The following is a 27443-nucleotide window of genomic DNA, read 5'->3' on the forward strand; positions in this document are numbered from 1 at the left end:
TACTCTTGGGTCTACTGGTTTACATATGATATAACAGAACACATTATGTTTAAGAACAAAGAACAAAACAAAGCAAAAACAAAATCTGGAGTCCTGTGAAACCTGCAGTACTTATAACTACATATACTTTCAATTTCTAATAGGCTCTCCATCACTTGGTTTCTTCACTTGTAGAATAGCAAAAGCAAAAGTGATTTCCCCTCACACACAGCCAGAAATCTCAGGAAGACACTGCAGATAATGCCAGGGAATCATTCCTGTTTTTTAATACAATGCTTACTTCCAACCACAACCCCCTTTCTCACAGCCCAGGGTTATGTTTCCAGCCACCTCTTCTTCATGTCGTCCCAGGTGTCAGGTAGGTAACCCAACAGGCCTTTCCAACTGTGTCTAGCATGACCAGAGAATTTAGCGTTTTGGTCCCAGGTGTAGAAGTCTCCTGTGGGGTGCTGACCTCAGGCTTTCTGTGACACTTCTAACTAATTATCTGTCTGGTCATCAGGCAACGTTCATAAAAGGATAATAATTAATAATAATTAATGTTCTTGCTCCAAAACTTGCTCTACTGGCTCCCTTTTCCCCTCAGAGATGATAGCATCACAGGAGGTGGTGGCATAGCCTCTGACACGACCCATCACCTCTGACCCCACCCATCACCTCTGACCCTGCCTATCACCTCTGGCCCCGCCTATCACCTCTGGCCCCGCCCATCACCTCCTCCTTTCTTATTGCTCGCTACTTATTTTATTTTTTTTTACACCTCAGTATCTCACAAGCCAGGCTTGAAGCTAGTTTAGTCATCTGGTAGAACTTTCTTCTCCAGACTGGTGGTTGGTGTTCTCATCTGTGAAGTGAGAATATGTGATTTTTCAGACTCTCCACCCCCTCAGAATTAAATAAGATTATGTTTACCAACTGCCGTGTACCTATGAATTTAGTTCTGAGTTTCAGCTAAGCTGGATGCCTCACTGATGTCCAATAATGGACCCAAACGCCACCTCCTCTTGGCACCTAGCAATGATGCTTCCTGCGCCTGAAATCTAAATGATTCTTCTTGAGCATTGTTTCACAGCTCACAAGACACTTGGCATCACTGTCACACACTCTACCTTGGTAAATGTCATCTCTTCCTGTGGATCCCCATGTTTATATCTCTTTCATAACCTATTTATATAACAAATAGTTTTCAAGTGACTGCAGGGAATGACCAGCCAATAAAGGAAAATATGGGTCTGGTTTAGGCCAATGAAAAGTGACTCTGAAATAATGAAATCATTGAAACAAAGAATAAGACACCAAATGCACTTCATATTTTATGTGCTGATTTTTTAATGAATGTTTTATAATCTTATAAAATACTGAATGTAGCTGTTTTACATTACAATACAGTAGATCAGCCCCTTTCACTGTGTTTTCCATCAAACTGTCCCCTTGGGTGCTAACTGACACACTCAATGGTGATCACACACAGTAGACGATGTGTCAAAGACCAAGGCCTTGTAATGTTGGAAAGGGAAGGAAAGAACCAAGACTCTACTCGCTGCCTTCTTTGCCAGGATCTGCTCATTGCCCCTGCTGCCCTCTTTTCTGTATTTGTGATTGAAGGCTGCCATACTAACTATTGAAGTCAGCCCCCCTTTGTCCATGTGGACCTCAAAACTCTGGTTACCAGGAACAAGAAGAAACAGACAGGTGACTATGGAAGAAAGAAGCAGACAGAGGAACCTCTGTGGAGTGTGATGAATGACATCATGGATGTCTAAGAACAGAATACAATCACCTGGGGGCAAACATGAGTTGTCCCTGGGATCTCTGATCATTTTCTTTATTAGAGACTTAAGTTTCTTTAAACACTGGAGCCTAGAGACAAAGTCTAGACATGACTGCTTGCCTCTGTCTCTAGCTGATTATGGCTAAATGGCCTTCAGCCTGGAGAGCTTTGCACACACCAAGAGAAACGGTCCTCTTGGCTTCCCAGGGTGGAATAAATGTTGCCAAAAAAAGAACAAAGTATCTTAAAGTGAAGCATGGGATAGAAATGTCCTCTCTGTTACTCTTAATGGACTTAATGAAGAGACAGACCATAGATGTACGCTGGTGGGCACTCTGAGCTCAGGAGTGTTTTTGGGAGTGACAGCCTCACTGCACTGAGCTGTGTAAGGTAACTATTGCCATCTCTCTGCCTCTGTCTCTTTCAGGATTTGCCCAAGGTAAAAGTTGATACATTTCCAGCAATGTGAATGCTTCTCCAAGGAAACAATTTGTGGTGTGTGTGTGTGTGTGTGTGTGTGTGTGTGTGTGTGTGTGTGTGTATGGTATGGTGTAGGGTGTGTGTGTGTGGAGAAGTGTGGTGTGGGGGGGTTGTGGGGTGTGTGTGTATTTAGTAGAGAATCTAAACTTTTCTATTGGTCTTTTCATTTTAAACTTAGCAGGATCCAGAGAAATATGAATTGAAATATTTAGTAGCTAATATAAGTTTTTCTATGGTCCTTTCCATATTAAATTTATCAGGATCCAGAATATGAATTGTTTTGCTTGACAGATGGCATGACCTAGTCAGTAAGCGACCTAGTCAGTAAGCAGCATTTAAGCACTGCTTACCTTATTGCTAGGAATAGAGAACTAACACTGCCTTTCTCAATGGCTTTGTTGTGCACATTCCACTCATGCACAGGTAACTATATGTATATTGCTATATCCCCAATCACTACAGAATATTGCTCTTCATGCAGAGCAGGGGTAATGTGCTGATAATGATAAATAATGTTTCCTTTCTCATTCTATAGATTCAAGGCTTCAGCCTTGATGATGAAAGAGTAGGAGAAACAGGAGGAAAGGTTTTGGAAATACCAGAAGTGACTCCAAGTTTTTCCTGATCTTAAGTTTCCACTGGAGAAAAAAATTAGGGGAGACAGATCTCAGAGCCTTTGTAAGAGGACAAGACCATTGTTAAAAGAAAGAAACTATGTCCTAACTCTCTTTCTATGTGTGATTCAGAAACTGTTATAGGAAAACATACCTAGGCCAGACCCAATGGAAAATATGAGCTTAAGATTCATGGACAGAGAAGTGTTAGTGTGACTGTTCTGTGCATAGACCATACATCTACTGAACAAGAAATGGTAAAGACAACATGGACCCGAAATCGTTGAAATTCTTCTTTCTCCCCACAGTGTGTCACCCTCGCTCCACATGTTGCTTACTGGGCCACAGACTTCATGCCTTGGACTTGAATAAGATTTATCTCATTGCTCGAAGGATCTCTGGCCTCTTTTGGAGACTTAGAACAGGGGCTTGTTCACTCATTCCATCCTCTTATTCTCAGATCTCATTTAATCTTGACCTCTCACCTCTCTGACCTTTCACCTCTCTGACAGCCTTTTGCTCTTCCAGTTCCCAGTTCTTTCATATCTTATCTTCCCTCCCCTACCCCATCCCAATTCCAAATTTCCAAAGCATTTTCTTTTCTCAGAAAAAATCAACAGTTGGTGATGTGGCTGTGAACGATGGCCAGGCTTTGAGACTTGCAGCAAGAAGAGACACTAACTGGCCAAGTATGAAGAGGGTGTAAGTTCCTGTAAGCCTGATGTTCAGAGAATGAGACCTAATACAAACTTTTTGGCTGGCTGGCTGGCTGGCTGGCTGGCTGGCTGGCAGCTACACTTGGACTAGATACATGGAGAAGTGGAAAAGACCCTGGTCTTTACCAATTCCAACCGTGCATTCTGAGAAGCATAGAAGAGTTTGTATGCTCCTTTTGATAGATACTTAGAAACCATTGTCTATCTCTCCTGGACCTACTGCCAAATAGGTTCCCATTTGTAACTTTCCATGCCTTTTGTTCTTAGCATGCCAAGTCTATCTCCCTTCAGTAGGCCCAGCTCCCAGGTCATAAAATGATGATCAACTGACAGGCCAGCATCCAGAATTCCATCAACTCTCTTCTCCCCATCCGACCCTCCAAGCCTATCTATGGGAGGAAGGCAAAAGAACCTTTCTTTCTGTCCTCGAAGCTTCAGTATCCCTCTGGACATGAACTTCACAGCAGCATTTGTGGAACAATGGATAATCTGTAGCTTAGTAAACAGCAAAAAAATATAATATATAATATATTTATATAATTATGTTTAAATACTCATAAAGAAATAGCTAACCTCATTATTTGAGAGAGACCACACAAAAGAAAGGCAAAGGGTCAGTCTGGAGTAGATGAGCCCGGAAAGATGACAGACAGTCCATCTGCGATGGGGATTGACTGAGTCCCTTGGCAGCTTACCTTCTAATACTTTGATATTGGTTTACATGGTAGGTGGGGCTGAGCCACTGACAGCGTGCAGAGTGGGGAGGAGATTAAGAGTTGAGAGAAGGACGGAGTTGAGTACAGATGGGGGAGGGGTCTTGTCCATCAATTTCTCCTTCCATTTCTAATCAGTTGTCCTTTTACAGAAATGTTTACCTATAATCCCTCCCTACTTGGACTACTTAATGCATTAATTGGCACCTACAAACTTTCTCTTGCATTTCTTAAAGGCTCTGTTCTAGACTCTCCTTCCACCATGGGACCTGCATTGTTCATTCACCCTTTGCATCCTGCTATGGGAGCCTCTCTTTTAGTCTGCCTCCAGGGCAGAGGAAGTGGGCTCTGGTCCTTGAGTTACTGGTTTTCTTCTGCCTTGGGATCTCGACAGGTGCATTCATCCGAGTCACAGTCAGCAGCAAATGGAATGACCTAGGGGAGTGAACAGGAAGATGAAATCATCCATTTTTTGGGCCAAGTGTCCCAATTTTCAACTGGCTTTAATTTTCCTCACTTGGTACTATAAGAAGTATGAGAATGGGGTTCACATCAGAGACCTGTAATTAACACTGGGTTCTCTTATTAATACCATGTCATTTTAGGCAGGGCAATCCTTCATATCTTCCTTTCTTCCTCTATAAGGTGAGAAGACACATCAGTACTACCCTCCAGAGAACATTTGTGTGGTTGGATCAAATGAATGGTTTAACACATTTATACCTTGCTCTATACCTATAACTATTGTTGGAATAACTACTAATAATACTGATAATATCTAGTTATTTTTTGTTGTAATTCTCATAGACATAAAAATGAATGTTAGCACTTTCTCCTTATGAGGAAGACTAGAACTGACTTAACTCAGAGCAATGGCTGCCACACATTAGCCCAGGATTCCTAAATGTTAATGTTTCTGATTTCTCTATGCTCTTGGAGCAGTGGGATCATCTGTGACATCTTCTTATGTATGTCATTTTTCCCTTTTTGAGCCTAGGATATACGTTGGGGTTGTGAGGCATTGCATCTCCCTTCCCATTGTGTGTGGCTGTTATCTCACTTCTATGCAGTTATCCCTCTCCCATTTCAGAGAGGTGGTGCAGAAAAAGTTGCTTTTGTCCTGCATATACTGTTAGTGTCAAATAAGCAATTCCCTTTGTGTGTCTATAATTAAAATAAAAGACAACGTTGAGACATGAGAGTGGTAAATATTGAACCTTTTGGGTACTATGATTAAATGAGATGAACAGAAATGTCACATATTAGTGAAGATGCATTAAAGGGATGGGTTTAGTGACTATCTGCAAGATTGTTGGCACATGTGAAATAAAACATGATATAGAGTCAGTAGAGAGGTAAAATAATGTGCCTTTAGAACCTCAGTTTTTCTGTCTGTTGGCCAGAGGCACTAAAATTCATAGAAAAGTCCCAGGTTTGCAGAGATGAATTTGAGGGAATTTAGTGACTCCTTCCTAGGGGGCTATGTCTTCCTGTGTACACATAAGCTCGTGGAGTAGCTTTTCCACAAGTAAGAATAGAAAGTGACTGACCTGCTTTCTGACTTCAGATCAAAGTTCATGATTTGTTTCTCTTGGTTCAAGATTGATTAGTTTGCAGAGAAACAGAGGCCCAAATTGGTTAATGATTTAATGAGTGGTTAAGCACTCCTCCATGTTAAGTCACTTTGCTCATATGAAAAGCTGAGCATAGTGCCTGGCACACAGTAAGTGACTGGGAGGGAAAAACTGTATATGGTACTCCAGTCTGTATATACTTAATCATGGCTTTATTATGGAGATACATATAAAGAAGGAAGTAACATCTACATATCTTAAAGCTTTCGAATTTGCCAATTAGCTTCAAATATCCTCAGAGCACTTGGATTTTTACTCATAACATGGGAATTCTTCAGCTCACTCAATTTTATAGACATAGGGAAGGTATCTATTGATCTAACAGAACCAAGAATAAGAGGGACAAAGAATATCAGGTAAAGGGGTATTACTGATCTGGTTCTGAGAGTGGTCCAGGTAGCTATTAACACATTCCTATGATATATTAGTAACAGAGCATATAGGACTACTGAAGCTTTGATTTCATTACAAAGATAAGGGATAACTGGGAAACTTTAAGGAAGAAAGATAATCTTTTGTCTGGGCACTGGTAAGTAGGCAGGAGACTAAAAGCATCAGAAGGCATTGCTGGCCCAATGGGCAACTATATTGGCAGTTAATAAGCCACACTCACCACCTAATCTCCTAATCACTTCATCTCCTAATCACTTCATAAACTCCAGTGTTTACCCCCTTGTAGTCCCCTCGTAATGACTGGGTGTGAAACAGTTATGTACCATGAAGGAGAGACAGCAAAGCCCCACTAGTTCTGGAGCCATGGCCTTTCCACCCATCCGAGGTGCTCCATTTACCTTCTTGGAAGAGAGTGTGGAGGAGCAGCAGTCTCCCCCATCATAGTTGCAGTAGGCCCGGTTATTGATAGTGTCACACCAACCGTCTGCTTGGAAAGGCTGTGAAGAGACAAAGTCAGTGTCCTGTGTAGCTCCATGGGTCCCTTTCCTTCTCCCCCGAATCACCTCTAACCGACTTCAACCAAATTCACAGAATACTCAAGAGATTGTGGATGAGTATCCAAAAGGCAAAACATTCTCAAAACATTGAAAAGCTTATAGAAAAAAAAAACCCTTCCTGTCCAAGGCATTGTCTGATTTCACATTGAGCAACTGCTTCTGGCCTAGGGTAAGTTCTGCTTGTATCATTAAATGCTCTGATCAGTTACTTTAGCTTTCTTGTAATAACACATCTCTATAGCATGTACATTATACTTCTACATTTTAATTCTACTAATTTTTTTAAAAAGCCAGTGTTTGTGGCAATGTTGGTTTTATCAATGTGAAAAAAAGAAATGTATATAGATGATAATAATCTCCACAATCACATAGCCAGGGTCAGGCAGAGTTAGGCATCATTTGTCACATATCTTGCCCATAATGTTAACTTTATTTCATTTTTACGCCCGTCTCTTGGTTTGCTGAAGCCTGGCACTTAGAGACTCTAGCAGACCTCAGGTGCTATGGTGATATGTATGTTGTCTGTCCAAGGTGAAAGTGATCCCATGTTAAGGACACCAGGACTGGCACCCAGTGTGACACATGTAAAGCTAGCTACCTGACTCCCAGCAGCTAGACATAGCATTTGAGCAGAGAGGGCTGAATTATTTCCATACACCCTTGTTACTGCCATCAGTTAACAGGAACCAAAATGGGAAAAGGGCCCGGACTAAACCAGAGTTAATGGAGTGTTTCACCCCAAAAGAGAAAGAATGATAAGACCAGCAGCAAGCAGTTAAAAAAAATAAAAACAGTTCAGCAGACCAATATATTGCTTCTCCAGAGAGCTACCTCTTGAAGAAAGTAAACCATACAGCATCTAGGAGGTTTTATCTGCCAGCCTACTTGCACCATGTCCCTGGCTTACCCTCTCCAGCTCATGCCCAAATGTAAACCCTTAGGATTCATCTTATGGACAAGTTCTTTGGATCACAGAATTTTGATGTCCCGAGACCACCTTTGAATTACACATGAAGACCACTTGTCCCCTACCCTTCTTAAATGTCAAATACAAAGATTATGGATTATGGATCCCACGGTCCATCATGCTTTGATGAAACAGATAACTCAATTCTATAATGGATATGAAATAATGTTCAGCAAATGAGTTGAGTCAGGACAAGCTCATCCAAGGCATTACTTCAGTGTTTTGATTTATTCTGTGGGGTCCTGAGGTCATGTGAACATCTCATTCCAGCTGTATACCCATTTACTAACCATTGAAAAGGTGCTCCTTATAGGGAAGCTGTCACACAGCTTGATGGCCATGTCAGCTCAAAGTAGAAAGGAAATAAATTCTATTTGCAACACAGGCCTCTCTGAGAGAAAAGACAGAGATTCAAAGATGAACATTTGTCTTTCACACGGGAGCAGATACTTTTGTCCCTGAAAGCTTGAGATGACTACAGAATCATGACTTAGGGACCAGATCCATCTTTTAAGATCCTTCAGTCTCCTTTTCCTCTTTCAAGTGCTTAGAGAATAACTTACCCACCTAGTACTAAATACTCTTCCTCCAACCTTGATTAATTAATTGGCCAAAGTTGATCAGCTCCCTTTTTACTGTTTATATAATTGCTATAATTATAAAATTTCACATCACATATCTCTCCACTTCTGCATGTATTAGCATGCTCTTTAGAATGGAGAGGATGTCGTCCTTAAAAAAAAAAAAAGCTTATACTCTGTGTATGTATGTATGTATGTATGTATGTATGTATGTATGTATGTATGTATATTTAAGTTCATGCCAATGCATGCATGCATCCTTGCGGAGATGGGAGATGAGAGGACAATTTTAGGTATCATTCCACTGGTACCATTTGTGTTTTTATTGTTTTTGGTTTTGTTATTATTTTCAAGTGAAACTTACCAAGTATGCAAGGGCAGAGAGCCTTAGAAATCTGCCTGTTTCTGCCTCCATAACACTAGTATTAAATGTGTGTGCCACAAAACCCAGTTTGTTTGTTTTTAACAGGGATTCTGAAACCAAACTGAGGCCATTATGCTTGTAATAAAAAATTACAAATAGAGCCATTCACCCCGCTCCAGCCTATACCTTTAAATGGCTTTAGGAAAGAATCCTGAGTAATATTAGGTAAAAATCCTGTTCCTTGTAACACCTTTACCATGGATAGCTTCTTGTGTAACAAAAATAAGGGAATCCATGATGAAGCAGTGAGCCCTAGGTGATCTTCTCTAGGGCTCACTGGGCTTCTATTGCATTGATTTCTAAGAGATGTTTATTTTTTACTCCTAAAGGAACCTAGAGAGAGGAAGGAACTTATAAAAAGGGGGCACTATAAATACAGAGAAATATTGGAAAGAATCAAGTGCTTAATATACTAAATACCTATTAGAATTAATTGCCCCTCCCCTAACATGCCAAAACCAACCACTCCACCCTCAACAAACAGAGTCTCCTATAGCAACATGTGCCTGAGAAGACTGTTTGAATTCAAAGCTACAAAGGAAAAGAGGGAAAAGGAAAAATGATTGATTGATCCAACGTTTGAAAGCATTCAAAGATTGGATAGAGTGGACTTCCAGTTCAACAGCTGAAGATGTCAGGATCATTACACAATTCCTCTCTTAAAGCTACTCCCCAAGAGAGAGTGCTGGGATGGTTTCAGTCCTGTGTACCTTTTCCTGCCTAGAATGTACTACTCATTTATACTGGAAGGTATCCTGTGTAAGTGAACTTTTTAAAAATCTGAAGCTCACTTCTTAGAGGTCTCTTTTTCAATTTCACTTTAATCATGTAATCAAGAAAAAAATCTACTCAATGTAGCTATTTATACAGCAAAAAGTCATCATATGAACATTAATTCTTCTCAGTGTCCAGAAAGATTTATTCTTTACTAAATATGGTTTCTGTGATGCATGTGCAAGTACACATACACATGCATATACATGCAAACACATATGCCTTTTGCTTGTTATCTAACATTGAGACAGAATTTCAAGCTTATAGATTATAACTAAAATGTATTCTTATATCAAAGGCAGTGCTTGAGTTGCTCTTCTTATGATGCAGTCCCTTTATGGTAACCATTTTAATTGTTACAGAAATGCTTATCTTACTGGCCTCTTGATGGTAGGTGGCAATTGTATTGCAAGAAAATGAGACAATCAGATAAACAGTCAACAAAAGTACACTTGGAACACATGCCAGTTTATTCTATCTATATAGGTTTTAGAAGGTACATTCTAAAGTAAATTCAATCTTGTCTTTATTAATTCTATTATTATAGAAGGTTTCTTGTAAATCAATTGAGTTATCCCCCTTGTGTCCAAAGACATTTGTTGTTTTTGGCTCCTCCCCCAACAGATTGAGCCACAGAGATGGTGGTTCTGTCTGTTGTCTGTGGTTGTAGTCATTGAGCCAAAGTGAACATTCTTGATTCTATACCTATATATGCAGGATTATGTTTATAGGAATGCTTACGTTTTTATTGTACAGATCTTTTACTTGCTTGGTTAAAGTCACACCTAGGTACTTTATATTATTTGGGACTATTATGAAGGGTGTTGTTTCCCTAATTTCTTTCTTGGCTTGTTTCTCTTTTGTGTAGATGAAGGCTACTGATTTATTTGAGTTAATTTTATACCCAGCCACTTTGCTGAAGTTGTTTATCTCCTTACGTAATGAAAATATAGCTCTAGTTCTTCTGGATGGCCACTGTTAGTAGTCTACAGTTTGATGGTCTAGTACTAAAATGTGGCTGAGAAATAACATGACTCAGATTTAGGGAATGAGAGGATCCCCTTTGCGAGACTGGGTCTGCTTTGTCTGTCCTCTCAGGAGAACACTGTAGGACTAGATGAGGCCACAGAGAAGAGGAGACTGAAAGAGCTATCAAAGGCAAAGAAAGTTGACAGTAGAGAAGGAGACCTCAGTCAGCCTGCCACAGAGCCCACACTCAGGGGAGTTTCATGAATTTTGACTGATAGGTTGGGAACACAGCCATTTCTTGAACAATACAAAGATTTTTTCTTCTGCGGCTTACAATAGAACCTAAGACCCCAACTATGTTCTAGGAAGGCAGTTCGAACTGCCCCCATCCTTGTTTGTGAATAACAAGGCTGGAACTCAACAGATAGCACTCTCCCTCTGGGATCCTTGGTGCAGAAATTCTTGTCTACTTACAGGGCTGACTTAAACCAGAAGTAGACATTAAATTTTAACCTGATACCAAGCCCTGTTTTCTCTCTATATGTCATTTCTGGGAAAAGTTTACTGTTACACAGATGAGAAATCAGAGCACATCCATTTGTTCATATTAATTAATCCTGTCTCAGGGCTCCAAAGATACCTCTTTCTAGAGAAGCTATGATGAGGCATCCACACTAAGCTCCAGAACGCAGACTGATCTGTGGATCAAGTTTCCCCACTCTCTGGCTCTTCAATAGTGATGACATCTTGCCCATCTTCATTCTCAACCTTGCCTTGTAATATGTGGTTCCAATGTTTGGGTGTTCCCAGATTATGTTAAAATATAATTGCTATTAAAATGATATTAAGATGTGAGACTTTTTTTAAAAATTTTTTTTATTAACTTGAGTATTTCTTATATACATTTCAAGTGTTATTCCCTTTCCCGGTTTCCGGGCAAACATCCCCCTCCCCCCTCCCCTTCCTTATGGGTGTTCCCCTCCCAACCCTCCCCCCATTGCCGCCCTCCCCCCATAGACTAGTTCACTGGGGGTTCAGTCTTAGCAGGACCCAGGGCTTCCCCTTCCACTGGTGCTCTTACTAGGATATTCATTGCTACCTATGGGGTCAGAGTCCAGGGTCAGTCCATGTATAGTCTTTAGGTAGTGGCTTAGTCCCTGGAAGCTCTGGTTGCTTGGCATTGTTGTACTTTTGGGGTCTCGAGCCCCTTCAAGCTCTTCCAGTTCTTTCTCTGATTCCTTCAATAGGGGACCTATTCTCAGTTCAGTGGTTTGCTGCTGGCATTCGCCTCTGTATTTGCTGTATTCTGGCTGTGTCTCTCAGGAGCGATCTACATCTGGCTCCTGTCGGTCTGCACTTCTTTGCTTCATCCATCTTGTCTAATTGGGTGGCTGTATATGTATGGGCCACATGTGGGGCAGGCTCTGAATGGGTGTTCCTTCAGTCTCTGTTTTAATCTTTGCCTCTCCCTTCCCTGCCAAGGGTATTCTTTTTCCTCATTTAAAGAAGGAGTGAAGCATTCACATTTTGATCATCTGTCTTGAGTTTCGTTTGTTCTAGGGATCTAGGGTAATTCAAGCATTTGGGCTAATAGCCACTTATCAATGAGTGCATACCATGTATGTCTTTCTGTGATTGGGTTAGCTCACTCAGGATGATATTTTCCAGTTCCAACCATTTGCCTACGAATTTCATAAACTCGTTGTTTTTGATAGCTGAGTAATATTCCATTGTGTAGATGTACCACATTTTCTGTATCCATTCCTCTGTTGAAGGGCATCTGGGTTCTTTCCATTTTCTGGCTATTATAAGTAAGGCTGCGATGAACATAGTGGAGCACGTGTCTCTTTTATATGTTGAGGCATCTTTTGGGTATATGCCCAAGAGAGGTATAGCTGGATCCTCAGGCAGTTCAATGTCCAATTTTCTGAGGAACCTCCAGACTGATTTCCAGAATGGTTTTACCAGTCTGCAATCCCACCAACAATGGAGGAATGTTCCTCTTTCTCCACATCCTCGCCAGCATCTGCTGTCACCTGAGTTTTTGATCTTAGCCAATCACACTGGTGTGAGGTGAAATCTCAGGGTTGTTTTGATTTGCATTTCCCTTATGAGTAAAGATGTTGAACATTTCTTTAGGTGTTTCTCAGCCATTCGGCATTCCTCAGCTGTGAATTCTTTGTTTAGCTCTGAACCCCATTTTTTAATAGGGTTATTTGTTTCCCTGCGGTCTAACTTCTTGAGTTCTTTGTATATTTTGGATATAAGGCCTCTATCTGTTGTAGGATTGGTAAAGATCTTTTCCCAATCTGTTGGTTGCCGTTTTGTCCTAACCACAGTGTCCTTTGCCTTACAGAAGCTTTGCAGTTTTATGAGATCCCATTTGTCGATTCTTGATCTTAGAGCATAAGCCATTGGTGTTTTGTTCAGGAAATTTTTTCCAGTGCCCATGTGTTCCAGATGCTTCCCTAGTTTTTCTTCTATTAGTTTGAGTGTGTCTGGTTTGATGTGGAGGTCCTTGATCCACTTGGACTTAAGCTTTGTACAGGGTGATAAGCATGGATCGATCTGCATTCTTCTACATGTTGCCCTCCAGTTGAACCAGCACCATTTGCTGAAAATGCTATCTTTTTTCCATTGGATGGTTTTGGCTCCTTTGTCAAAAATCAAGTGACCATAGGTGTGTGGCTTCATTTCTGGGTCTTCAATTCTATTCCATTGGTCTATCTGTCTGTCTCTGTACCAATACCATGCAGTTTTTATCACTATTGCTCTGTAATACTGCTTGAGTTCAGGGATAGTGATTCCCCCTGAGGTCCTTTTATTGTTGAGGATAGCTTTAGCTATCCTGGGTTTTTTGTTCTTCCAGATGAATTTGCAAATTGTTCTGTCTAACTCTTTGAAGAATTGGATTGGTATTTTGATGGGGATTGCATTGAATCTGTAGATTGCTTTTGGTAAAATGGCCATTTTTACTATATTAATCCTGCCAATCCATGAGCATGGGAGATCTTTCCATCTTCTGAGGTCTTCTTCAATTTCTTTCCTCAGTGTCTTGAAGTTCTTATTGTACAGATCTTTTACTTGCTTGGTTAAAGTCACACCGAGGTACTTTATATTATTTGGGTCTATTATGAAGGGTGTCGTTTCCCTAATTTCTTTCTCGGCTTGTTTCTCTTTTGTATAGAGGAAGGCAACTGATTTATTTGAGTTAATTTTATACCAAGCCACTTTGCTGAAGTTGTTTATCAGCTTTAGTAGTTCTCTGGTGGAACTTTTGGGATCACTTAAATATACTATCATGTCATCTGCAAATAGTGATATTTTGACCTCTTCTTTTCCGATCTGTATCCCCTTGATCTCCTTTTGTTGTCTGATTGCTCTGGCTAGAACTTCAAGAACTATATTGAGTAAGTAGGGAGAGAGTGGGCAGCCTTGTCTAGTCCCTGATTTTAGTGGGATTGCTTCAAGTTTCTCTCCATTTAGTTTAATGTTAGCAACTGGTTTGCTGTATATGGCTTTTACTATGTTTAGGTATGGGCCTTGAATTCCTATTCTTTCCAGGACTTTTATCATGAAGGGGTGTTGAATTTTGTCAAATGCTTTCTCAGCATCTAATGAAATGATCATGTGGTTCTGTTCTTTCAGTTTGTTTATATAATGGATCACGTTGATGGTTTTCCGTATATTAAACCATCCCTGCATGCCTGGGATGAAGCCTACTTGATCATGGTGGATGATTGTTTTGATGTGCTCTTGAATTCGGTTTGCCAGAATTTTGTTGAGTATTTTTGCGTCGATATTCATAAGGGAAATTGGTCTGAAGTTCTTTTTCTTTGTTGTGTCTTTGTGTGGTTTAGGTATAAGAGTAATTGTGGCTTCGTAGAAGGAATTCGGTAGGGCTCCATCTGTTTCAATTTTGTGGAATAGTTTGGATAATATTGGTATGAGGTCTTCTATGAAGGTTTGATAGAATTCTGCACTAAACCCGTCTGGACCTGGGCTCTTTTTGGTTGGGAGACCTTTAATGACTGCTTCTATTTCCTTAGGAGTTATGGGGTTGTTTAACTGGTTTATCTGTTCCTGATTTAACTTCGATACCTGGTATCTGTCTAGGAAATTGTCCATTTCCTGAAGATTTTCAAATTTTGTTGAATATAGGTTTTTATAGTAAGATCTGATGATTTTTTGAATTTCCTCTGAATCTGTAGTTATGTCTCCCTTTTCATTTCTGATTTTGTTAATTTGGACGCACTCTCTGTGTCCTCTCCTTAGTCTGGCTAAGGGTTTATCTATCTTGTTGATTTTCTCAAAGAACCAACTTTTGGTTCTGTTGATTCTTTCTATGGTCCTTTTTGTTTCTACTTGGTTGATTTCAGCTCTGAGTTTGATTATTTCCTGCCTTCTACTCCTCCTGGGTGTATTTGCTTCTTTTTGTTCTAGAGCTTTTAGGTGTGCTGTCAAGCTGCTGACATATGCTCTTTCCTGTTTCTTTCTGCAGGCACTCAGCGCTATGAGTTTTCCTCTTAGCACAGCTTTCATTGTGTCCCATAAGTTTGAGTATGTTGTATCTTCATTTTCATTAAATTCTAAAAAGTTTTTAATTTCTTTCTTTATTTCTTCCTTGACCACGTTATCATTGAGTAGAGCATTGTTCAATTTCCACGTATATGTGGGCATTCTTCCCTTATTGTTATTGAAGACCAGTTTTAGGCCGTGGTGGTCCGATAGCACGCATGGGATTATTTCTATCTTTCTGTACCTGTTGAGGCCTGTTTTTTGACCAATTATATGGTCAATTTTGGAGAAAGTACCATGAGGAGCTGAGAAGAAGGTATATCCTTTTGCTTTAGGATAGAATGTTCTATAAATATCCGTTAAGTCCATTTGGCTCATGACTTCTCTTAGTCTGTTGACATCACTGTTTAATTTCTGTTTCCATGATCTGTCCATTGATGAGAGTGGGGTGTTGAAATCTCCCACTATTATTGTGTGAGGTGCAATGTGTGTTTTGAGCTTTAGTAAGGTTTCTTTTACGTATGTAGGTGCCCTTGTATTTGGGGCATAGATATTTAGGATTGAGAGTTCATCTTGGTTGATTTTTCCTTTGATGAATATGAAGTGTCCTTCCTTATCGTTTTTGATGACTTTTAATTGAAAATTGATTTTATTTGATATTAGAATGGCTACTCCAGCTTGCTTCTTCTGACCATTTGCTTGGAAAGTTGTTTTCCAGCCTTTCACTCTGAGGTAGTGTCTGTCTTTGTCTCTGAGGTGTGTTTCCTGTAGGCAGTAGAATGCAGGGTCCTCGTTGCGTATCCAGTTTGTTAATCTATGTCTTTTTATTGGGGAGTTGAGGCCATTGATATTGAGAGATATTAAGGAATAGTGATTATTGCCTCCCGTTATATTCATATTTGGATGTGAGGTTATGTTTGTGTGCTTTCATTCTCTTTGTTTTGTTGCCAAGACGATTAGTTTCTTGCTTCTTCTAGGGTATAGCTTGCCTCCTTATGTTGGGCTTTACCATTTATTATCCTTTGTAGTGCTGGATTTGTAGAAAGACATTGTGTAAATTTGGTTTTGTCATGGAATATCTTGGTTTCTCTATCAATGTTAATTGAGAGTTTTGCTGGATACAGTAACCTGGGCTGGCATTTGTGTTCTCTTAGGGTCTGTATAACATCAGTCCAGGATCTTCTGGCCTTCATAGTTTCTGGCGAGAAGTCTGGTGTGATTCTGATAGGTCTCCCTTTATATGTTACTTGACCTTTTTCCCTTACTGCTTTTAATATTCTTTCTTTATTTTGTGCGTTTTGTGTTTTGACAATTATGTGACGGGAGGTGTTTCTTTTCTGGTCCAATCTATTTGGAGTTCTGTAGGCTTCTTGTATGTCTATGGGTATCTCTTTTTTTAGGTTAGGGAAGTTTTCTTCTATGATTTTGTTGAAGATATTTACTGGTCCTTTGAGCTGGGAGTCTTCACTCTCTTCTATACCTATTATCCTTAGGTTTGATCTTCTCATTGAGTCCTGGATTTCCTGTATGTTTTGGACCAGTAGCTTTTTCCGCTTTACATTATCTTTGACAGTTGAGTCAATGATTTCTATGGAATCTTCTGCTCCTGAGATTCTCTCTTCCATCTCTTGTATTCTGTTGGTGAAGCTTGTATCTACAGCTCCTTGTCTCTTCTTTTGGTTTTCTATATCCAGGGTTGTTTCCATGTGTTCTTTCTTGATTGCTTCTATTTCCATTTTTAATTCCTTCAACTGTTTGATTGTGTTTTCCTGGAATTCTTTCAGGGATTTTTGCGATTCCTCTCTGTAGGCTTCTACTTGTTTATTAATGTTTTCCTGTGTTTCCCTAAGTGTGTTCATGTCTTTCTTGAAGTCCTCCAGCATCATGATCAAATATGATTTTGAAACTAGATCTTGCTTTTCTGGTGTGTTTGGATATTCCATGTTTGTTTTGGTGGGAGAATTGGGCTCCGATGGTGCCATGTAGTCTTGGTTTCTGTTGCTTGGGTTCCTACGCTTGCCTCTCACCATCAGATTATCTCTAGTGTTACTTTGTTCTGCTATTTCTGACAGTGGCTAGACTGTCCTATAAGCCTGTGTGTCAGGAGTGCTGTAGACCTGTTTTCCTCTCTTTCAGTCAGTTATGGGGACAGAGTGTTCTGCTTTCGGGCGTGTAGTTTTTCCTCTCTACAGGTCTTCAGCTGTTCCTGTGGGCCTGTGTCTTGAGTTCACCAGGCAGCTTTCTTGCAGCAGAAAATTTGGTCTTACCTGTGGTCCCGAGGCTCAGGTTCGCTCGTGGGGTGCTGCCCAGGGGCTCTCTGCAGCGGCAGCAACCAGGAAGACCTGTGCCGCCCCTTCTGAGAGCTTCAGTGCACTAGGGTTCCAGATGGTCTTTGGCTTTTTCCTCTGGCGTCCGAGATGTGTGTGTAGGGAGCAGTCTCTTCTGGTTTCCCAGGCTTGTCTGCCTCTCTGAAGGTTTAGCTCTCCCTCCCACGGGATTTGGGTGCAGAGAACTGTTTATCCAGTCTGTTTCTTTCAGGTTCCGGCGGTGTCTCAGGCAGGGGTCCTGCCGCTCCTGGGCCCTCCCCCACGGGAGCCCAGAGGCCTTATACAGTTTCCTCTTGGGCCAGGGATGTGGGCAGGGGTGAGCAGTGTTGGTGGTCTCTTCCGCTCTGCAGCCTCAGGAGTGCCCACCTGACCAGGCGGTTGGGTCTCTCTCTCACCGGGTCTGGGAGCAGAGAGCTGCTGCGGGCCGGGATCCGCGGGTCAAGATGTGAGACTTTTAAGAGAGAACCAGGCCATGGGAAATCTGTCCTTACAAATGGATTAATGCTAGTGTCTCAGCAGAAAGTTCCTTGTAAATGGGGAGCTTGGCTTGGCTTGTTTCCCTTCCCTTCGCCACCCTCTCTCCCTCCTTTCTTCTTTTTCCTGACCTATCTTTCACCATTAGATGAAAATTAGACCATAAATATCCCAGAGTCCAGAAGTGTGAGTCAACAAATTTATATTCATCATAAATGATCCAGGTTTAAAACATTTTTTTTAAAAAACAGCACAAACAGATCAAGACACCTTAGCTGTGTCCTCTGTATTCATAATGCCTGGACTTTTTGTGCAAGAGTCTTAAAGGATATAGAATGTGGAGTTCCAATACAAATCTTCTCTTAGAATCTCATAGGCAAAGCATTGGAGGCTTTTGATACCTTCATGGATGTATATTGCCAGAACTCTACTTGTTCATCAATAAATTAATCAATCACAAATATTGGCAATGATAGAGACCAAAGGTGTGGATATGAATTAATGGGATAATTATAGAAAATAGTATGAAGTTCCTGAAACTAACATAATCCATCAACCCACTCTTAGTACATATTGAAAGGAATGATGAATAAGTGTGTTTGTTTTATAAGGGCCATAGAAAGAGGAAATCCTAGGAGACAGATGGAGACTTAAAGATTACTTATTGAAAAAAATCTCCATCTAACAAATAATGACATAGGGCTTTTAAAAGTGAACTGTGGGGGATGGAGAGATGGCTCAGTGGTTAAGAGCATTGACTGCTCTTCCAGAAGTTCCGAGTTCAAGTCCCAGCAACCACATGGTGGCTCACAACCATCCGTAATGGGATCCAACGCCCTCTTCTGGTGAGTCTGAAGACAGCTACAGTGTATTCATATATGTAAAGCAAATATTTTTCAAAAGTAAACTGTGTCCAGTGGAGATGGCTTGATCAGTAACAGACTTGATGGACCATCACAAGGACCTGAGTTTGATAACCAGCACCCATAAGAGAAGCCAGGTGTGGTGACTCATAGCATAATCCCAGCATTAAGAATAGGGAGACAGAAGGATCTAGAACTTGCTAGTCAGCCAGTCTGCTTGAGTTCTAGGCTCAATAAGAGACCATGTCTAAAAGAAAACTTGGAGAGTGATTGAGACAGACATTGAACGTTAACTGATGGCCTCCACATGCATTTACACACATGTAGACACATGCATGCATGCACACACACCAATACATGGTCATGCATCCATATACAAGTGAACCACCTCATTTTCAGCTAGTTCCTGGAAATTCTGGAAACAGAGGGTAGGTTTTACAGTTACTGGTCAGATGATCTTCCTCAGATCACTTTATTCATCTTTTAATTTATTGGGAATGAAAGAAAATTTATCTTCCTTTAATGTCTTGACCAAAGGAGCTGAGGTGGCCAAAGGTTCATGCCAAATAAGAGTCTTAGCACTCCAGTTTTTCCGAGGCTTGAGCCTTGAGGGATCTACTTTTCCTTATGATGCCTATCCGCAGAGGGAAGTACTCGTCCATTCCAATCACATCAACTGAAGCATTGTAATCTGCTAAATCCAGGCAGCCTGATATACAGTGTAGTCACTAGAGCCAATGGAGAAAGAAAATTGTACTACTCTTTCACCACTCACCCTTGGGTATGAGAGAAGGTTCTAGACATGTCACAGCTGTGGGGTTATAATACACATACTACATATTCTTAGATACATCTTCCTCTGGAAAGTCTTATCTAGCTTTCTGAATCCAGAATTTTCCCTGCCTTAGAGTTTATTATACCATTATTGTATGCATGTACATCATAAAACTTTACACTTGGAAAGTTCCTGTCAAAGGCTCAGGATCTAATACCCCTTCTAGTTCCCAGCCTCTAGTTCAGTTCTAGACACAATACTTTCTGAACAAATAAATATGTATGGTTGTTCTGTTTAGAAACGAGAAGCTAACTCCATTTGCATAATTTACGACCTTTCACTAGTCTTCCTTTGATAGGACATTTTGTAGACATGCTGCTTCATTAGAATTACATCATTTATACATGCGTATTTAAATATTTCTATTACATATTAGAGTATTGATATACATCAGGTCCTACAAACAAGAAATCAAATATAGAATCTGAAAACTCTTTCTGTATAAGCCACCTAAAATGAAAATGAAGAAGCAGTTATATGGGGTGAAAGAGGTAGGTGAGGAAAGAGAATGAGGAACATGCAGAGGGATAGTCAAAGGTAAGTATGCAAGAAAATGTAACTGCTCAAAAACTAAAAGAAAAAAATTAAAAACATGCTATCAGTCTCACAGCTAAGATTTTAAGAAAAGGAGAAAAATTCTTCAGGGGATAAATGAGAAAGAAAATGAAAACCAGAACAGAAAGAACACGGTAAATCACAAAACTTTTAAACAATTGTAAATCAACAATCGAGTTTGGGTAGGAATAACTAGATCACACGTCTTCACAAAGTGTGTTGGAATCAGGAACACTTGGTATTTTTAAAAGAAAGTTCATGAGGACTGTAAAGAATGGCACAGCCACATGCTAACATTACTCAGGTAACATGGCTTATTTGGAAGACTGGGGTTTGGGGGTGGGGGTGAGTCTGGTCCTGCTTATTATTAGCTCTAAAGTCTTCATAACTCAAACCCAAGCTTTTGCTGAACTCATTAATATCTAAGATGCCAAGACCCTGATGGAGTTTTAGCTTAAAGGAGCACCTTGAAGACCAGACCCCAAGTCTGCGGTCTATAGCAAGAAGCCATTGTAAGAAAATAATGAATACACACGTCCTGTTGGTTATCAGAGGGAAGCTAACGTGAACACTAGGCATTTTAGTCTTTAGTCTTTTAGGACTGGGGAGTGGCCATCTAGGGCCTTCCATGTGTTAGGAAACCAATCTACCACTTAAATACATCCGCTGCCTTTTTTTTTTCTGATGGTCTTGCTGGGTGTTCATTGATGTACTTGAACTCACTCTGTAGCCCAGTTCAGCCAACCCAATAACTCATAGGTCTGTGACCCCTTGCCTGGTTTGGGGTTTAGTCTTGTCACCTATGTCTACAATGTATCAGTGGTTCATGTATAAGTTCATGGACTCTGTAGAGGGCCTCATGCTTCTTCCTGTCCAATCTACTAAACCTACAGAGGAGGCAAAGGAAGAAATGGTCAATGCAATCTGATTATGTCTACCTGACACCAGGAACAGAGCAACATCTCATAGTGCCATATGAAGTCAATATCCATGGAGAAAACAATGGTTGAAAGAAAATTGGAGTAGAGGAAGAAAAGCAAGCAAAGTGAGATCACAGGAATTCTCTGTAATGATTCATCTCTCCTTCAAAGGACCCAGAGCTCTAGCACTCCTAACTTAGAAAACATAAGGACTTTGGCGCCTGTGTGAAGATTGAGAGCACAGATACCATGATGGACACATGCTCAGAGTCCTGCCTTGCTCAATTGCCCTCCTATGTACTGAAAAACTCACCTTGCTATAAGAAATAGCACATGTGCTTGGATGCCTCACAAAATTACTGTAAGGGGTAGAGGAACAAAAGGAACCACAATGATTAGGACAGTGTTTGACCCACAGCAAATACTCAATAGCTCAGATTCATGAAGGCAAGATAGAGGCTACCACTATTGTAGGACTCATAGGCTGGTGAATGAGTTCTCTGAATCAAGACCCCAGAAAGCAAAACCTCAAGATTCTGCCACCAACACTTTGGGACAAACACAGATGCTTCTAACTTGGATAGTATCCTGCCTACTCACCTTCATTACAAACAGAAGGATCTGAGTTGTGAAGGAGTGATGGTCATGTGTACAGAAAGGTGTATGGAATATGTTCTTAAAAAATAGAAAAAGAAATAAAATAAAAGGAAAGACTTTCTGGGCTCCATAAATTAGGATAATACTAAAAACCATAGTGGAAACCTCTCAGTCAATACTGGTTCCTCTCTCCTGACAGTAAGAATAGCCTGGGAACATTAGGAGCAAAATGAGGAAAGAGAACCTTAATTTAGAAGAAAATAAAACTGCCCAACTTGTTAGTTCGTAAAGTGAATTCTGAAGAAGACACACGGGATTCATCTCTCAGTGTTCATTTAACATCGACTTCATCTGTTGGGTAAGTGAGGTTGCAGTAGACAGTGGACTGAGATAAGAGAATAGAGGGCCCCACTCCAGTGGAACATACTGGTGGAGCATTTGCTTAGCATGCTAGACATTTTGGGTTGATCCCCAAAAGCATAGGAGAAGAAAAGGAGTAGAGAGGAGAGTAACATGGATATATTCCTGTATGTGTCAGCCTCTAGAACTGGATCCTTCTATGTCTATTATTTGTGTTTTGATCTGGAGACACAGTGGGCTTCAGTGAGCCAGGGAGGATCAGGGAAGTCCCTGACAAACAGATATCAAGGACCTTTTCAAGAGGGAAGACAAATGCCATGCATCGAGACTGTGAGGAGACCTTACAGGCCACTTGTCTCACTTCAGTCGTGAAACCAAGGAAATCATGAGCAGGAACCAACCTTTCAGGCTGCTGTAGAGACACCATGGAGCTATAAAGGTGTTTCAGTATTATTTTTGTAGAATTTTGAGCTCAGACTCAGTCTGTATCACCAACATAAGTACTCTGGACCAAGCCATCAGATCATCCTGCTTGGTACTTACCATTACTTAACAGGATTTAGAGATGTTGTCTGCATTAAGAAGGGAGAACAAAGTTGGTGAGCAATCAGATTTTAGGGTCTGACTGATAGAAACAGATTAATGGGTTACACAGGGTCAGATGTATCAAAGAAAAGCATTATCATGTGTGAACAAATAATGGATGGCCAAAGATTTCGTTATTTTTTATTGTTTTAGGACATGGAGTTGGTTCTGATGTCTAGATAGGCCAAGAAGTAGTTTTAAATGAAGCCTCCAAGACTGAATCACCCGTGCAGAGAGGAAGACAAGGTAAAGAGAAGTTGGATGTATATAGATGTGGATAATTCATATGCCCTGAGGTTTTTGTTAAATGGAATGGGTCATGAGGTGGTGACCCGAGGTTTTAGGAAAGCAAGATTTGACTATCACAATGGCTTGATATAATCTTCTAGGTATAGACTTGCTTACAATAAACTCTTAAAGACATCCAGCTTCCTCTGAATGACTCAGAGGAAAACAGTAGAATTCCACGCATCATGCTATGTAGGGTGAGTACTTCTGGTGTCTTTCCTTGGTCACCTCAGTAGGTGGCTACTCTCTTAGTCCCTCCTCTCTGTGTCTCCATCAACTGCCCTGCCAGGCCACTACTTCTATGAATGGAACATTCAATGCATGCTCAGCTTGGGAACTCACATTCTTGTGGAAGGTGAGGACAGGGAAGGAAAAGAAGCATGTCTGGGACAGAGGTAGAAACCCTGCAGAGATGAGAAAGGGAAGTGCAGCCTGTGACCTTAGAGGGTCATGGAAGAGTGTTGGGGTTCCATGTAGCCCTGGAGCTTACTCCTCCCTCTGCCTCTGGCTCCTTGGACAGCCTTCAGCTCATGGGAGGTAGAGGCAGGCTAAGCTGGCCACCGGAATGTTCTACCACAGCTCCAACATGCATGCTCATCCCTACCCCCTACCACACAAGCACACATGCCAGGCAGCTCGGCATTTCTTGGCTTCCTAAGCCAGCCCGTGAAGATGACTGGGAATGCAGACTGTGGGAGGAAATGACAATATTCATTGTTTGGATTACATATTTTTCTTGGCCCTCCTGCTGTTTGCTGAGTGTCTTATTTTTTTTTATTTGCCATTCTCTCTCATTCTTTCCTTCCTCACCTATGTCTCTCTCTCTCTCTCTCTCTCTCTCTCTCTCTCTCTCTCTCTCTCTCTCTCTCTCTCTCTCCTTCTCTCTCCAAGCAATTAAGCCCACTAAGAAAAGTTTGGAGAGGAAAGTGGAGACATCTAAGAAAAAAGCTATTTAGGGAAACCAGAGTAGGTGAGAAGACCTAGTCGAAGCAGTGTGTTCATTCTCAGTGGGACTCCACCTGGTTTTCGAGGAGTCTTCCTAGATGTGAACTAGAGCGCACAGAACTTGTTTTCTCTCTTTCGTTGGTATATATGCAATATAAGCATGAGTAAATGAATGTGTATATGTAAGTACGTGTACTCATACACACAAACACATCTATGGCACACATATATGATACAGCACAAAGATATTCTCTCTCACATCTGTGAGACATTCTGTATAATTATTAACACATAATTATAATATAAATTTTATATAAAACACACACACACACACACACACACACACACACACTACACACTTCCTCTAGAAGCCTCAGGCACCAGTAATAAACCCAAAGGTCAAACTATCTTTATAAAACACAGTCTTCTCAACAAGCAAAATGTTGTTTTGAAATGGTATTGGTACATGCTGTGGACTCTAAATTGCATACTCATGAATCTTCACAATAACCAAATACATATTTTAAGGACAAAAAGGTTTTTGCAGGACAGGATTGAGAACAGTGTCAGCATTGCTGGCTGATGTCCAGGCCTGCCAGGCTCACAGGAACTCCAACATTGTAGTCCATGTATCCATGCATCCCATAGCCTTTCCCATTGCATGTTATGGTCCGGTCCCTCAGCAAAGCTATCAGTATGGCTACCTACCTTCTTCACAAGAAAGGCCAATGTCACATAAATCCATGAGAAATATATCTTGTAAGATATCGAATGCCTGACTAGAGAGGTGACTCAGTAGTTGAGTCCTTCCTGCTCTTACAAAGGACTGGAGTCAGTTCCTATCGCCTATATCAAGAGTCTTACGACAACTTGTAATTCTAATTCTGGGGAATCATATGACCTCTTCTGGCCTCTGTGGACACTGCACACACAGCAAACATGTATAGACAGGTAGATATATACACATACACATAAGCACAAATATAAATATATAGTTAAATCTTTAAAAAAGATGCTGAATGTCAAAACATTTATTAAGAGCCACGAATGAGACTCACAGCTAGAATCTTGACCTACCTAGTTTATATATATTTTGTATGTCTCTTATATACAGGGTATCAGAGTACATTTCATATATAATAAAGTTATTGTCTTAAGAAGGTTTTTGTTGCTAACCCACAGAATAAGGCAGAATACAAGAAGCGTCAGAGACAGATGAAAAGGCATTGGAAGCAAATGGAGAGAATTCCCTGACTACTTAAAAACACCACTAATAAGATCCTCAGTCATTCACAAAGGTGGGAGATGATGTACTTAGAACATCTCTTATGTAGTATATGGGATTAGAGTTAATCTTTGAAGAACAAGTAAGATTTGAGTGGAGAATTAAAAGGAATAATCCCAGTAGGAAAGCTAAAGATCAGCCAAGAGTTGAGATGAAAAAAAAAAGAATAAAAGAAAGCAAAGATATATCTGTGGTTTTGTGCTTCAAAATTAATGATCCAAGTTTGGAACTATATCAAAACCTCTTTCCAGAGGAATTTGGTCCATATCCTGAAGACAATAGGGAACAACTGAAGAGCTTTTGAGCAGAAGAACATGACAAAAGCTATACTTTATAGGGTGGATCTGAGGACAGTACGGAGAGTGTTTGGGAGAGAACTGGGGTGGAATGAGCTGGGACAAGTTCAGATCAAGCAGCATGAGCTGAGAAGAACGGAGCTCACTGCTTGTAACCTGGAGTGGCTAAAAGCAAGCAGACACAGAGTGATGAAGGGACAGTGCCAGGGAGAGCTGAGTGCTTAGATTTGGGGAGAAGATTGGTGGAGAGAAAGGTTTATAACATTTTGACTATTTGAATCACGATATGTTTTTATTAAACAATTTGCTCACTGAAAGCCCAGCTAGAAAGAATCCTCCTTGCCACACTCCAGGGACTGAGTCATGGGACTCACAGCATAATCAGGCAGCCAAGCCTGTCTACACTGACAGCGAGAAGCTGTATACATGGTACTTTCCCATGTAAACATGGGTCTAGAGGGACCCAGAACACTCTCTCCGCTCAGTCCGGTCTCTGCCAGGCTTTCTCTACAACTTAAACAGGACTACTTTATGACCCCCGGGGACTCTCCAGGTCCAGTTAAATTGAGGAATGGCAAGAGGGATGGGTTGTGTTTATTCTAGAATGTTTTCTTGCCAGCACGCTTGCTTCCTTCAGGCCAGTCTAGTTTTTAAGCTCTTGTATCTATGCACAATTCAATTTGTGTGGCTGATTCTTGTGGTTGTCAGCATCAACCTGTCACGCCATCCTGGGATGTCAGCTGGCTCTTCTGTTCTCTGCTAATTGGTTGGTCTACTCCATTTCACTTTCACCCATACGGGACCTATTCTTCGTGAAAGTGTCTTGTTTACATTCTCTTTATCTACGGGATGCTTGTCTGTGTGTTTTAGCCGCTCAGCCACTGATCAACTGCATCTGTTTTGCTACATGTTTTTGAGTCTCTGAGCACAGTTAGGCAGCGTTCATTGGCGTACCTCCTCTGCCTTCTCTTCCTTGGACTTACAGCTTGCAAAGCCCAGGGAGGTGACCTAACAGGTGGTGGTCAGCACCTCACAGTCATCTCTCAGTGTCTTTAAATCATTCTCCTTCTTAGTTGATGTCATGTACTTCTTTCTCTGATTTTATTCTTTTTAGTCAGTTTACACTAAAACAAGAATGAACTCACTTACTGGTGCTGGATTCGCTAGCTCCATAGCTGCAGAAAGCTAACTACATGGTTAGTCGTCTAGTTTCCTCATTTATAAAACAGGAATGGTTAAGAAGACATAAAAGAGGTAACAGTTCCTTATCATGTGCACTGGCATGCAGTACAGTCAATAGTGTTATCATTGTATAACTTGGGACCAGCAGCTCTTTCTTTGTGGTTACTTCCTGACCACAATGATTCTGGAGACTGAATCCTGACGGTTCCCCATCTGTGAAAGAAGAGAGCATTCAACCGCCCTCCAGAGTGGCTTCAAGACAAACATATTACCCTTCCTGTTTCTTACATTCTGTAATCCAAGGTTGGTGTAACCCAATGACTTTTCCGGACAACAGCACAATAGAACAATACAGAGGATGGCATTGATAGTAACAAGGTATCTCAAAAAAAGTATGAAATATCCAGTTACACAGACTGCTTGCCCTCCTATTGAGAGTGGAGGTTCAGTCACAGTGTGTTATTTATTCAGTCCCCTATTCTTTCCTCTACGAACACCATCTCCATGCCACACTTACACCTCTGAAGATTCCCATCTTCCCACTGTAGTATCTACATATGCTCCCCCTCTAGAAAGCAGCTGACACATCCAGAAACGAAGACTGAAAGGTATCTGCCACTAAATAGACTATAAGACAATCTGGATTTTAAAAATGAATATTAATGGAAGACATGAGAAGAAACATATTCTCAAAATAACCCAGTGGAGCTAAAGATCTCTTTAAAAACTGGAAACACCAATGTCAACTCTTTCTGTTTTTCTTTGTCTCTCTCTCTCTGTCTCTCTGTCTCTCTCTGTCTCTGTCTCTGTCTCTCTCTCT

At 40.8% G+C, this 27443-nt stretch overlaps 1 protein-coding gene across 3 annotated transcripts in view; it reads right to left on the bottom strand.

Moving 5' to 3' along the window:
* Nucleotides 1–1305: 1305 nt before the first annotated feature.
* The window catches only part of Pappa2 (pappalysin 2), a 276315-nt gene continuing 250177 nt past the window's right edge, over nt 1306–27443 (bottom strand). For 2 of the 3 annotated variants that reach the window (XM_063272601.1, XM_063272600.1), the window contains 2 exons: nt 6720–6818; nt 1312–4729 (listed from right to left, as the gene is read on the bottom strand). In XM_063272601.1, coding sequence (XP_063128671.1) covers nt 4655–4729; nt 6720–6818 — 174 coding nt within the window. In that variant the 3' untranslated portion in view covers nt 1312–4654. Of the gene's footprint in view, nt 4730–6719; nt 6819–27443 lie in introns of all 3 variants that reach the window. The other variant, NM_001427778.1, reaches the window with a different exon arrangement.

The sequence above is a fragment of the Rattus norvegicus genome, chromosome 13, assembly GCF_036323735.1.
Source record: "Rattus norvegicus strain BN/NHsdMcwi chromosome 13, GRCr8, whole genome shotgun sequence".
In the NCBI taxonomy this organism is placed as follows: domain Eukaryota; kingdom Metazoa; phylum Chordata; class Mammalia; order Rodentia; family Muridae; genus Rattus; species Rattus norvegicus.